This window comes from Macaca fascicularis, chromosome 14 (genome assembly GCF_037993035.2).
Source record: "Macaca fascicularis isolate 582-1 chromosome 14, T2T-MFA8v1.1".
NCBI classification, from domain to species: domain Eukaryota; kingdom Metazoa; phylum Chordata; class Mammalia; order Primates; family Cercopithecidae; genus Macaca; species Macaca fascicularis.
This window is the reverse complement of record NC_088388.1, coordinates 2,503,729-2,518,066: the sequence shown is the minus strand read 5'-3', so window position 1 is coordinate 2,518,066 and position 14,338 is coordinate 2,503,729. Positions and strand designations below refer to the sequence as shown.

General features: G+C 59.1%; 1 protein-coding gene across 9 annotated transcripts in view; it reads right to left on the bottom strand.

Annotated features, from left to right (window-relative positions):
• Window positions 1–14,338, bottom strand: part of KCNQ1 (potassium voltage-gated channel subfamily Q member 1) — a 400,925-nt gene that overhangs the window by 251,867 nt on the left and 134,720 nt on the right. For 6 of the 9 annotated variants that reach the window (XM_015435245.4, XM_045372364.3, XM_065527791.2 and 3 more), the window contains 4 exons: window positions 9,888–9,998; window positions 8,395–8,490; window positions 6,018–6,140; window positions 4,853–4,994 (listed from right to left, as the gene is read on the bottom strand). In XM_015435245.4, coding sequence (XP_015290731.3) covers window positions 4,853–4,994; window positions 6,018–6,140; window positions 8,395–8,490; window positions 9,888–9,998 — 472 coding nt within the window. The remainder of the gene's footprint in view (window positions 1–4,852; window positions 4,995–6,017; window positions 6,141–8,394; window positions 8,491–9,887; window positions 9,999–14,338) is intronic. The other 3 variants (XM_045372365.3, XM_074012887.1, XM_074012891.1) reach the window with 1 other exon arrangement.

Here is a 14,338-nt window from a genome sequence, read left to right as displayed (position 1 = left end):
CAAAGCATTCAGGATTTAATCCTGCAGCAGCCACCAAAAATGTACAATCAGAACACACAGCTTGAATGGAGGAGTGGGTGAAAGGCCAGGCTGGGTGTGTTGGGCTGAGGATGTCAAGCTGGGAGCAGGAGGAGGCTATAGCCTGACCCTGTGAGAACTAGGCTCACAAGCGTAGAAGTGAGAAGTTAGGCTGTTCCATGACGCATGCTTCCAAAAAGCACACACACGAGTGTGAAGGATGAGACCCCAGGCCACACTGGGGACCTCTGGGTATGTGATGCATGCTCCTCCAGCACGCTGCCCCACTTCACAAATGGGAAACCACACAATCATCCCAGGTCACCTGACAAACACGTGGTGACATACACAGGCACAGCTTTGAAGACACCTCCCCAGAAGCCCTTCAGAATGACCTCCAGGCCGGTGGACACGTGCGTGCTACCTGATCCTACGTCACAGACCCCGATCTTCCAGCCCAGTGTTCTCTGAGCAGCAAAAGGCCTCTGAGGCGGCCTCCAGGACCAGTGAATTTGGGGAAGTCTCCTCTGCCCTCTCCTAGGGACTCGGGTGTTCAGGAGGCCACCTCCGGCCAGCCCTGCTCTTGATAACCCACCTCCAGCCCCTTTGTCAAGACAAAACCCTGGTGGCACAGCCCTGTATTTTTATCGTGTACCCACGATATCGTGTACCCATGGGTTACGTATGGTACCAGCTCGGGAAGGGTCAGTGGTGAAAAACAAAGGGCCACTCCCCTTTGAGGAGGGGACTGGACAACCTGGTCAATGGTGACCTGGCTATGGAGACAACTAGAGTGGAGGAGGGGCGGGGTAGTCAGCGCAGGATGGAGGTGGCTCCTTCAGGACTTCTGGGATCCAGGAAAGACAGTTCCAGGCAGAGTGAACACAGTGGCTCTGAGACAGGGACAGCGAGGCAGGATGGCCAGTATGTGGCTCCAGCCCAGGCCTCTTCTGACCTGCAGATGTGGATGGCCTGTGCCTGCTCGGATCCCCTGGGCAGGAGGCTGCCTGTGTCTGCCCCCACCCCGCAAGCATACAGAGGATCTTCAGGACCCCCAAGGCAGCAGCAGCCGGGCTGTGAGTGTCAGGCTCCCCAGGCTAGGCATGGACAATGGCCACCGCATCCTCGCAGGTCCCCAGTCCCTTCAACACTGCCAAGCCAAGCGGCATGAGGTTGGGTCCCCATGCATCCTTCATGAGCAGTCTGTGACACTTCACTGCAAAGACCCTAGGGCTAGGCTGGCCAGCCCCTGCTGCGCTCTGGCTCTCGGGCTGGGCGGCTGCTGACATTCCCCTCCCTTTCTACCCAGGTCAGAAGGTTGGAGGAATGGCAGCAGGCCCTTCCTGATGGGATGAGGGCTGGTTCCTCCCCTTAGTGAGGCTGCTCTGCAGGGACCACGCAGCCCATTTTTGCTGCAGGTTAGTCTGTGTTCTGATGCCACCGTGAGGGACCTTCTTCCTTCCCAGCCTCCCTCCCCTGAGGTCTGCCACTGCCATACCTGCATGTGCCTCTTGGCAGGCTCAGTGGGGTGTCAGGACACACAGGTGTCCTCAGGAGTTGCCCACATGGCCCTGTCCTTCCGTTTCTCCATCTATAAATGGGGCCAACACTGCACAGCACCAGCTAGAGCACAAGCTGCAGGGGCCTGTGTGCAGGTGGGTGGCGCAGACAGCTAGGAGCCCTGAGGCAGGGTCAAGGGGACTTCTGCCTAATCTGCGGGTTCACACAACAGAAAGCACAGTCAGGCAAGGTTGAGGCCTGGGTTGGCCTTTGCGGGGGATCAGTGTGGCTGTTCATACCCTCCTTGAGGGAGTGGGGCTGTGGGGCTTCCCCAGGGGTGGCATCTGCCCTGGGATCCGCATGCCCTTCTCCCCATGCCAGGACTCTCCAAGAGCCTTCTGGGCAAAGGGGACTCAGGAGTATCAGGGGCTGCTCTAGGTCCCTGGGGGCCAGGCTGACAGCTCAGGCTCCAGAAATCTGGTGGCTCCAGCCTGGGCTGACTTATCAAGTTAGGAAAGAAAAAAGTCCAGCAGGAAAGAAAAACCTTCTCCGTGGAGGAGCATTCCACAAAAGGCGCCTGACTTTCTCCGCACTCGCCCCTCATTAACATTCCGCAGACAGCACTAATGACTTCATAACACTAACCAGGCTGAATGGATGGCATCGACTCGGGCTGCCCCGCATTCAGCAAGCAGCAAGCGATGCTTCTCCAGGCCGCACACAGGCTGCGTCCCCAGCCCCCGGCCACACCCACCTGCCCGTTAGCATGCGCAGAAAGCCCCCATTTGCATGGAGACAATGGTCCCAGCCCTGAATCCAGAGCTGTGGGGGCACTGGGCACTGGTTGGCACAATCGCCCTTTGTGCCGGCTCCAGCGGGCAGGCGGGAGCACATCCCAGGGGCTCAGAGATGTGGCCGGGTCCCAGCCAAATCCTGATGGCATCTAAGGCCCCGGGGAGCCTGGTGCCCAGTGGAGCGGGTGCCTGGACTTGGTCTTGCCTGGTGACTTCCACAGTGGATGCCCAGGAAAGCCCCAAGGGGCAGGGAACACCACCCGGCCTCCTGCCAAGGATGGGGGGATGCAGGTGAGCCATCCTGAATAAACTGGAGCTTGGCGGGCTGGGCTGGTGTCTGCGAGCACAAAGGGTTGTGAACAGTGTGGGTTTGTCCCCTTTCTGCCATGCATAAGATGTGACAGCATCCTTACAACTGCTGGTAAGCTGGAACATTCGGGTTGGTCCCAGGCACTGGGAAGAGGTCTGAGAGGGGAGGGATGGATACAGAAGTGACCAAAGGGTGAAGGGACAGCTGCTGAGGAGGGAATGGATCATATGACCTGGATGGGAGGGCAAGGTGGATGACCCACCTCCTCTGCCAGGCATGGAACCCTGGCCACTTGGCACAACTGAGTCAGGGCCTGGCTTCCAATAGCCCAGAGTCCAGAACAGTGGGATCAAGTTTCCAAGGGACTGGGCCACATGGAGTCCTCCCACGGGGCATGGAAGGCAGGGAGAGTGGGGAGCAGTCCCTCCAGGGTGGGGTCAAGCCTCCTTAGAGGGACATGCCTTGGAGTCATGGAAGAAGGGGTCTGAGACTTCAAGGGGCAGAAACCAGGTGAGCAGAAACAAGGTGAGCAGGAACCAATGCAAGGCCCAAGTGCGTGATGTCTGTCTGTCTTTGACAGCAAGTGGTCAAAGGGGAGTGGGCTTCAAATGCTGTGCTCCCCCCACCACCTGGAAAATGAGGGCTCTCCCATGCTGGGAGGGCAAGGCCACTGTTTCGCGTGGGCCTGAACTAGTGCTTCTTTCTGGCACTATGACAACCAAGTGTTTTCACAACAGGTGCCCCTTTCCCCCCAGGGGGACCACACCCTGGGACAGGGGCTTCTGCAAACGTTTGCCAGGGCCCCTGCATTGGTGCTACAGTGCAGCAGCCAGCAAGTGCCATCTTTGTATCAGAACACAGTCACCACTGTGTCTGCCTCAGAGGAAGCAGCGAGCAGGGCCACAGATGGCACCTTTGCACAAGGTACTGGGGAGCAAACAGGCTTCACTGTGTTTTCTCCTGGGAAGACAAGGGGCACGCCCCTGTCCTGGTGGCAGCACAGCTATCTCAAATACCCCACACTGGGCTCAGAGGTCAGAAAAAGCCAGAATCCTTCACATTTGGTTTTAAGAGAGCTGCTAGAGAATTTGGCAGTTTGGGATCACAGTCCCCAGAAGTGGGCATTGAAGTCATATGCGAGAGAAGTTGGAGCTCCCAGGGAGAAGCGGGGTCCCTTCCACCTCTCCTAACTCTCAAGGGCATCTGTGGCCAGGGAGCATGAGGTCTCCAGCCCCTCACACTCTGTAGAGCTGGCCAGTTCATGGTCCTGTCCTATAGGAGGTTTGTCTCAAAACTGGTCCCAAGATGATGGATGCATCACGTGTGCCTCCTGAAGCAGCCAGGAGGCCAGGTCTGCCCTGGAGCAGTGTGGGGAGACCAAGCACTGATGCTCTGGCATCACCACAGGTTACCTGCTGTGTGTGTGCTCAGCCAACTGCACTTCTGGGAACAGCAGAAGTTGGCAGGAGGCATATGGGGGCCACAACCAGGCACTGCTGTGTCCCTGCCATGTGGCTGGAGCACACGAGCCCAGCCTCCAGGGCCTCGCTCTCCACGTCTGTCAAAGAGCCATGCTTACGAGTTAGCATGGGTAAAACCCCTTACTTGGGATGGAGGGCATCTAAACCCTAGACAGGTCTGCCATCCAATTATCAGGTGCTGCAGAAGGTAGCTTCATCCCAGCCCGTGCTGCAGGGGTGAAAGGAGGGACGCAGGTCCGAGCCACACCATCACGTACAGACTCGTGGCCTCCAGGCTGCATGAGAACGGCCTGTCCCATCAGACCCCCCATGTTTTACCCAGGCCTGGTGCTTCTCCTCCAGAGCCCCATCCCCAGACCCCTTACCTCTGGTCTCCCTGCCAGTGGGCCCAGAGGTCACCCCAGACACTTTCCAACCACAGCCCGTGGGCTCAGCTGGGAGGAAGCCAGGCAGCTGGAATCAGGAATATAGCCTTCCCTCAGCACGGCCGGACAGAGCTGACCCATCCCGTCACCTGCCCAGGCTTCCTCTCGCATCAGAAGGTGTGGCCAGCCCCTCCTTGGGAAGACTCTGAGGGGAAGGTGGCTGGAAGGTTTACAGAAGTTTCTAGAAGCTCCACTCTCTGTCTGTTCATACCTCGTTATCAGAGACCCCAGCCCAAGGGAGAAACTCATTGGCTTGCTCGGGCTCCCAAAAAAGGCAGTGACCTTCCCAGCCCTGCGGCCCACACCTGCTTGATGGGTTCTCACCAGAACTGTCATAGCCGTCAACAGAGAAGTGGTCCAGCCTCCGCTCTTCTGGGGGGTCGCACGTGATATGGGGGACTGTGAGCATCTTCTCTCCGGGACTCACCCCATTGTCTTTGTCCAGCTTGAACTTTTTTTTCTTTATCTAAAAAAACAGACAATAGATTAGCGGTTCCTGGACATCGTCTGCCAGGCCTTACGCTGGCCCCAAAGTGCCTGTGCAGCTGCCCTGAGCCCAGCCCCCATCACATACACCTGGACAGCGACATCACATACACCTGGACAGGGACCTGAGGCCTGGGGCCAGCTCCAGAGTCCTCACACAGAGACAGGGCCGGGCTGCTGGGGGTCACATGGGGGGCTTGGCCCTGGTGCTGCCCTGTGAGCTCATGGCCTCGCTAACAGGACAGCAGGAAGCAGACAGACATACAAGATGGTGCCAGTGGAAGTGGTAATGGGAGCTGTGACCAGTAGGGGTGAATGCATATGGGGGGAACAGGCTAGGGGCCAGCAGGGCATGAAGAGGGCGCCTGAAGTCAGGGAGCAGGCTGTGCGGAAATCTGGGGGAACATTCCAGCACAGGGAACAGTCGGCACGGAGGCTCCACTGGCAGCTGGAAACTGGGAAGGCCAGGTCTCTCCACAGAGGGTGTGGGCACAGGCCAGGAAGCGGAACCATGCCAGCATCAGCCCCAACCCCTCTTATGACCCCAGCCACGTCACAAGACTTCTGCCTGGCACCTGCCAAACTCCACTGCCCTGTGACCTCCAGACCCCCTTCGCTACACCCCTGCATCACCTCCCTCCCCGCTGCTCCCCTCCCACTGCCCACTGCTCACCACCCACTGCGCCCCACATGGCAAGCCCAACCCCAAGGCCCTCTGAAGAGCCTTCTTTCCAGCGCGTCCTGCTCCCAGAGCTCTATCTCTGGAGGTCTCATGCCCTGACCCTGGAATGACCGATCCTACATACCCCCAAGTTGGGGGACATTGGGATAGCAGGAACCTAGCATCGGGTGTATAGCTCAGTGTCCTGAACGATGCTGACACCCTGACATAGGCCGCACCAGGTCAAATGCATGGTGAGATCCCAGCCTTGTGCCGCGGCCCCCACGGCCCCCCCACCTGCTAGCAAGAAGGCCCTGCCCTGGTGGCAGGCGGGCTACTCACCACCACAGACTTCTTGGGTTTGGGGCTGGGTGACAGCAGAGCGTGGCTCCGGGAGGGCTTCCGGACGTAGATCTTCCAGGTGGAGGAGTCGGGGTTCTCGGCAGCATAGCACCTCCATGCGGTCTGAGGTCGGTCAGGGGAGAGGCTGTCACCTGCTGAGCCACCCAGTGGGGGCCCTTATGGAAGCTACAGCTCTCCCTCCCTGTTCCCCAGGCCGGACCCCCTCCCCTCTGGGTGGCAGGGTCTGGGACCTCAGAGTCACAGGCTTGACGTGGTCCCAGCTCCCAGACCCTCTGCCCAGGCAACCTGGCTTGGTCCCTTGCTGTACCAGGCAGCTCACCGCTGCCTGGGCCAACTGTTACCCACAGCTGGGACACCACAAAGGGCTTTACCGGCCCTGAGCCAGCCTTGAGCCAAAGGCAAGACTCGCAAAGGTGGGCAGGTCGCACATCGTCCCCGGGTGCCAGGGTGCACAGCGTGCATAGGAGACCAATGCAGAAATAGGCAACCAGCGGCCACACAGTAAGGAAGGGCTGAGAAAGAGAGGTCGTCCGGGACCTGCAGGTACTGAACAGGGGGCAGGGAGAGGCAGGGTCCCTTGGGCTGACAGGAGGTGAGGTCTCTCCTAGAGGCCTGTGAGTGCCACCTTGCAGTTGGGGGAGCCTCTGATGGCACATGGGTGCAGCTCTGAAGCCAGCATTTCAGAGAGACCCTATGGCAGCACCACATGGGAACAGTGGGAGGAGGGGACACTATCGGTAGGGGACTTGGCGGGGGGAAGTTGTGCAGCGTCCAGGTGGGCAGGAGGGGCTCCCAGGGCCTTGTTTGAGGACACATCCTGGTGGCCTTGTCATCACTGGCCACATGAGCCTGAGAGAGGGCCAAGTGGAGAATGTGTCCCCACACTGGTGGGCTCCTGGGTGATAGTCCCAGATAGACACAGCAGCTGGCGAGGGGCACCTGCAGCCCTCACTCCCACCCAGCACCCAGGGACAGGCAGGCAAGGGCACAAGCCCAGCCTTCCAAGGCCCGAGCATCACACATACAGGACGAGCACTCCACGTGGTCCCCCAACCCTGGCAAACCCCACAACCCCTGCCCTGCTCCTGTGCAGGCCTGTCACCTGGGGCCCCCACTCCAGTCCTCCCACAGTGTGTGCAGCTTCCGAGGGAGCCCCCTTTCACAGGACCTGTGGTTCCCAGGGAGTGGGACTAGGAATCCAATGTGGTCCCCTGCTGGGTGTGGGTGGCCAGCATGCTCACGCTGGGACCAAGGTGGGTTTACGGGCCTGATTTACGGTATCCTGGGAAGGAGAAACTGTGAAGTCAGGCTGAGGGTGGGAGCTCACAGCCCCCCGATAGCTGAGCCAGGAGCCTGGCAGGACTGCGACTTGCTCCTGATAGCCTGGGCCTTGCCTGGGGCAGCAAGCTCAGGAGGCCTGCAGGGGGCATCCCAGCCAGCAGGGGCTGCCCAGGCCCTGGGCCTTCCTGGGGGACATCAGGCCCAGTGTGCCCAGAGGAGCTGACACTGCTCCCAGCCAATGCACTGGGCAGAGGCCCTATCCCTAGCGGGCACTTGTCATTCAACCTAGCAATGCCCACCCTCCGGGCCCCTCAGCAGCTGTTCCTCAGGGCAGCCCTGGCCCTGCGGTGGCCAACAAGAGAGACCCACAGGGATGCAATTCTCAAGTGGCTTCTGTGCTAAGTCCTTGCTTATGTTAACAGGGCAGTCCCATTCTCTGGTGGGTCCTGGAGAGCCTGGAGTGACAGAGCCAGAGCCCAGCGTCCCAGAGCTTGGTACTGCCTGCCTCCCACCCACCTCCAGGACCTTCCTGCCCATGATGCTCCAGGGCTCTGCCTTTCCCTACCCACTGGCCTTGTGAGCCCAGAGGGAGGCCCATGCCGTCCATCGCCAGCCCTCACCTCCAGGCACCAGGGCCTCCCGAGCCCTGAGGGATGCCAGGCCCTCCAGAAGGCACCAACTGCACAGCTGGGTCCTACCTCCCTTGGGGACAATCACCTGGCTCTGCCACTCCCAGACTCAGCCCTCAGGTTGTTGTGCAATGGGAGGGAGAATGGGAGCGCAAGGGAGCCTCAGAGCCAACCACGTCCACTCCTGGCATGGCCATGGCCGTGCCTCCTCTCCAGCCCACAGGGTATGGCCCTTGATGGGAGTGGCTTTGGAGGAAGACAGGCTCCAGCGCCCCATGCTCACCCCATCACCAGAGAAGCCAAGGCTTCCACAAGCAGGGTATGCCCCACAGGCCAGCCAAGCGGACACAGGGGCCAATGGTGGTTCCGACAGGTGGCCATGAGGGCTGGACGCAACAATAACAGTGACCAAAATGTCAGTGACTAGGGCCTTGCAGGTACCGCACCTGAATGAGTGAGGCTGCCGCCGGGATCTGCCGGTTGAAGTGCTTCTGCCTCTGCTTTTGCTGCACCTTCAGGGCAAACCCCGAGCCGAGAATCCCCTGGGAAGGAATGGACAGGAGGGTCCCGTCCACACAGGCCACTGCCAGCTGGGTGCAGCCTCAGGACATGGTTACCAGTCACAGTTGTGGGAAGGCCAGGCATGGTCAGTGCTGGAAGTTCCCCAAGTCCCACCTCGGGCCCAGCCTGCCTGTCCTGGGCCAGCATGGGGGGCAGAACTTATACCCCAGGCCCCAGCAAGGGGCCCAGTCCCATGGGGCGGGGCTAGAGCCTCTCTAACCCATTCCCAGGGACCATTCTGGGGGCCAGGTGGGCTGGCCCATCTGTATGCACCCAGGAAGGGGTCATACCACTGGGATGGGGGTCGCAAGTGAGAAGTCGGCCCTTCTCAGTCACCACTGCTGCCGCCCTGCCCAAGGACGGCTGATGGGATGCAAAGGACCCACCCAGAAGCTAGAGAACTCCCGGTCTACAGAGGGGATCACGTGGTCCATATGCATATGTGACGCACACGCACACACAATAGATATGCACACTAACACACACTAACAAACACACGCACTAACACACACACACTAACGCACTAACACACACACACACAAACACTAACAAACACTAATAAACACTAACACACAAACACTAACACACTAATGTACACAAACACACACACTAACACAAACACAAACATGTCTATATGTCATGTGCACACACACACAGCACATAGATGTATAGTATATATACCTGTGAAACGCAGATACATACACATATGCAAACATACTAATATACATGTATAATGCATACATGTGCACACAACACACCACACATACTAAATACAACATATGCACATACAATACGTATACACAGTATGCACGCACATATACGGTACAATACACACCCATGCGATACATATACACATACCCATAGTATACAAGTAACATAAAATTATACACACACAGCATAAACACATATGCACATACACACATAACACACATACACCCACATACGGGCACTGGGAACTAGACACATCACCTAACAATCTGTGGTTTCTGGAAAGGCCATGGAACAAACCCCCTCCCCGGCCAGCCACAGCGTGGAAGTGCTCTCTCCAGGCACAAGATTCTGCCTCCATGGGGTGCGGCAGCAGCACTGCCCACCCCCCAGGGCTGAGTAAGCAGGCCTGTCCCACACTGTGTCTATGCACAGCCACTCCAGGCTGCCTCCCACACTGCCTGCAAGGACCCCAGTGGGGACTGCAAACAGGAAGTCTGCATCCAGGGCCCCAGGGAGGGCAGGTGGAGCTCTGGAGTATAGCACCTTCTAGCAGGGAAGCACCTTCTTGGTTCTGAACATAAGCGGGTCTGCTCAGAGGGAGGGCGTGCAGCCACCCCAGGGCCCCAGCTGTCCGAGGAGCTGGGAAAACACACCATGGAGCACCTACCGCTGGGAGCGCAAAGAAGGAGATGGCAAAGACAGAGAAGCAGGAGGCAATGGTCTTCCCGACCCACGTCTGGGGCACCTTGTCCCCATAGCCAATGGTGGTGACTGTGACCTGCAGGAAGAGGGACAGTGGTCAGCCACGGATGGGACTGGAGCCTTGGAAGGGCCACCTGCCTAACCCAAACCCACCACTCTGATGAGCGGAGAGGCCGATGAGAGACCCTGACCACCAGGACGACCCCGTGTGACTCGGCGAAAGCACCAGGAACAGAGCCGCGGGATGGCGCGTGTCTCCCAGGCTCTCGGCGTCACACACAAGGCATGTCCCACCAGCACATGCAAGGAGCCCAGCACCCACAAAGGGCCGGGCCTGCTGGCTGGGAACGTGGGCCTGAGAGCTCACCCCGCACCTGCTGCCTCATCTGCCTGCCTGTCCCCAGGAGGCTGGGCCCCTGGACCACCGACATTGCTGTGTGCCGGCCCCCAGGAGACCGGGAGCTTCCACTGAGGCCGGTCGTCGACAAAGAGCAGGGGCTGGGATGACGCGCTGCTTCCTGACGCCACTCCAGGGCACCAGATGTTTTATTTTCCTCTTTTCTGAGAGTACAAGATGCAGCTCAAGCCTTCTTGGTGGGAGAGCCATCCGAACAGGACGTGTGGTGGGACAATAGGAGGCTCCCCCCACCCGTGCCTCCTGCTGGCATCTGAGGTTTGCTTCCTGGGGCTTCCAGCCTGAGCCTGGAAATGTCATCCTGCAGGACTTAGGAGCCCACCCTGGCTGGGCCCGGCCTGTGCGGGCTGCCTGCTGGGTTCTTCAGGAGCTGGCGCTGAGCCCAACAAGGAGACCCAGAGTGGCCCTGAGGCACAGCTCACCCTGTAGACACACAGGCTCATGCCCGGGCTCACCTGGACAGCTGGCATGGTGACCCAGACCATGGCTGTGGCTGAGGGAGGTCTTTGCAGCCCTGCTCTGGGCACCATACTCAGCTATTAGCCCAGCATTTACCCACTTGGGGCTTCTGGACTGCTTGCAGGCCCAGGAATGCCCTAGCTGGGAACCACATGGAGACCCCCATTGGATTCTCAGCCCTATGGGCCCAGCGCTGATGGCAGGAAGGCCTGAGGCCTGTTTAACACACTCTGATGGAAGGCAAGAACAATTCCCGGCCCACCTGAGCCCCCACGAGACCAGGGTCCCTGGGCCACCCCATGGTTTCCACCGGCCACTGAGGAGGAGGGAGGGTGGGGAGAATCCCCGTGACCACCGCCGGGCAGGCGCGCACAGGCGCACACGTGGAGAAGCAGGTGCCCATGGCTCATGTGACTGCCCAGAACTGCCAGAGCAGGAGGCTTGGAGGCTCAGGCAGCAGAAGGGGCCACATTACGGGAAACCAGGCTGTGCTGATGAGCACATTAACGAACACTGACAAATGCCAGCCACCGCCATCAGGCCGCAGGGCAGGACTGGCCTCTGCTGAGCCCTGGCCGTCACCCAGGCCCCTGCCCCGCTAATGCTCTGACCGCACGTTCGCTTATGGTCAGGATGCTGCCGCAGAGGCTGCTCGCAGGTTATCTCCTGCAACTGCACACGGAGCTCTCCCTGCAGTGCCGCTGTTCTTAAGAGACACCCATATGCACCCGTGCCCCCGCCATACACACAATGTGCACAGGAAGCTGTTTACTGCCAGGCCCTTTCTGTGGGCCACCCGGCTCTGTGTGCGTGGGCGCGCACCCACAAACATGCCTCATGCAGAGATGGGACGCTCCACACATGCACATGTGTGCACACACGTACACACTGAAACATACAATGACCCAGTCAGTACACACACGTGCATCACACAGGTGACAAGGTCATGTAAAAAGGGAGCTGGTCCCCATGTCCGAGCCTGACACTCTCAGGTGCAGACACTGAGGTGCAGACACCTTGAACGCACAGCGCAGGCACAGAGTGCAGCCATGTCCCTGCAGGGTGCAGCCAGGCCACGGGTGAGGCTGACAGTGGCTGGCAGAGGGGGACCCTGGGGGAGCCCGAGACCCTTGTCTGCAGGGTGTCCTCCCCAGAGGGCCTGCACCCACATGCACAGGCTGGGCTGCTGCTAAGTTCCCCAGAGGGGCCACGTGCACTGGGGTGGGGAGTTGCAGAGGCAGACACAGGGCTGCAAATTGGGCGGGGCATCGGAGACCCTGTGCCAGTCCTGCCCTGGGGAGCAACTCCCACCTGGTGAGCTCTCAGCCCAAAGAGGCTCAGAGCCTGGGGGCCCAGCACATCCACTATTTACCAAGTCTACAGCAAGTCCAAGAAAGCACACACGGGTGGCCCATTAATGGGCCTAGAAGGGCCTGGGCAGAGCGGGGACCCTGGCCTATCCTGGCCTTAAGCTCAGAGGGCCCCTGCAGCCTGGACAAGTAACAAGAGGGCTCCAGAGTCTGTCTAACCCAGATTTCTTGGGGGGACACTCACTCCTTCAGTATGAACATGCTGATTCCTCCTATTCATCCCTCAAACCTGTGCCTGGGCCTGCACAGCCCCTGCTGATGCTCTGAGGCAGTGCTCACCCCTCCACTCCTGGCTCTGCCTCTGCTCTGCAGAAGGACCCCTCTCAGCACCGTCCGCCTGGCTGGCATGTGCAGCCCGAGACTTGAGAAGCAGCCCAGCGCAGGCCCAAGTCCCACCCCACCTGGACATCCTCCTAGCACTGGGCCCCGAAGGACAAGATTAGGCCGAAGAAAGCGGGGGTGGTGGGGTGTGGCAGAGCAGTGCCCCAGGTGGGGGCCAGGTACGAGAAGCAGGGTTGGAGGGCTACGTCCAGGACAGGGCTGAGTCTGCTTCCCCAGGCAAATGTGCACTGATGATCTGCTGGGGCTGGGCTCAGGGACGGCAGCCCTCGCTATGGCTGGGGGGCACTAACCAGTACTCCTGCTCCCACCCAAGCGTGAGCAGTGGGACATTGCTCTTGACAGACAGGCCCGGGGCAGGCGTGGGGATCCCCGTCCTCTGGGGAGCCAGGCTTTCTGGAGATTTGCAAAAATGCTTATTTTTCTTTCAATAATATTTGTTTTGGAAAATATAGAAATTTTTCATAACATTATTTATGAAAATGTAATGGGTCTATTATTTTAATAAATTAATATGGAATTGTTTTTACATGTCTCCACTGTATTAAATATTGATGGCACAATGCCCACGAACGAGGCTTCTCTGTCAGGGGCGCCAAGGGGCCCTGAGACCAAGAGGCCTGGGCATGGCTGCCTCCCGAGGAGGCTGGGGACAAACCCAAGATAGGCTGAGAGGCAGGAATTGGGCTGTAGGGGGGCCAGGCAGGCCAGCTGGGGGACGCCAGCAAGGTGTTCGTGCCTTGGGTGCCAAGCATAAGGGGCGCCAGCAAACTCAGGCATCAGAACAAATAGCAGGGGCTGGTGTATTAAATGTCATTTTAATAATAACATTAAATTATTTAAAAATATTTAGAATAATTACTTTTTAAATGAAAATACCATATTTTGATTTACTTAAAAATTGAATACAGAAACTCCATGATGAAGGTGGAATGGAGTAGGGCTGGCCTGGAAGCCAGAGTGGAGCTGGGGTCAGGCGAGCAGGTGAGGTGGCCACCTGCTCAGGTAAGGACACCCAAGACCACCTCCCAAACCTGCCCCCAAACAGACGAGACCTGCTGAGGGTGGGGGCGTCACCTCCTGGGGCTGAGATGGGTGCACGTGGGCGCCTGCTGGCTGGCTGGCTGGCTGGGTAGTCCGTAGAAGCCAGGGGTGCCCCCAGCGGGAGAGAAAGGCCAGCCCCAGAAGTGCCCCTGGGTGTCTGCCCACTGTGGAGAGCACACAAACAGCCGGATGTAGTTCCAGGACCCCACCTTCGCCCTGTCCGCCTGCCCGTCTGCCCAGACCCGGCCCAGACCCTCCTCCTCAAGTTAACAAGGAAAAGGCCCCTCCCTGCAGACCTGTTTGTTTTTCCTACATTCAGACACAAGCAGCTCAGGAATGGGCTGTTTTATGGTCACCATGCTGGGGATTAGTCCCTGATGGCCCGCCACCTGGAATGCAGATCCACATGTCTGTCTCCTGGGTGACAGCTTCTCGCCAGGGCGCCAGTCGCACGAGGCACACAAAGTCACACCCATGGCAGGAACTGTGGGGGCGCGCGGGGAACCCACACCCCACTGGTCAGCACGTTCCCCCACCCTCCTGCTGGCCTGTGCCTTCACTCCCGTGTGAAGGGGCGGGAGGCATGGGGAGCCTTCTAGTTCCCCATTTTCCGCCCTGAGGAGCACTGGGATTCTATTCCCTCCTTTCGGAAGCAGCCTCCTCAAGGCTGGCCTCAAGGGGATGACTGAGGCCAGCCCAGAAACCTGAGCTCCAGCCACACGCCAAGCCCTGGCTCCCAGAGCTCACTGGCCCCGGCTGGAGACGCGGTAGTCATTTGCCCAGAAGGAA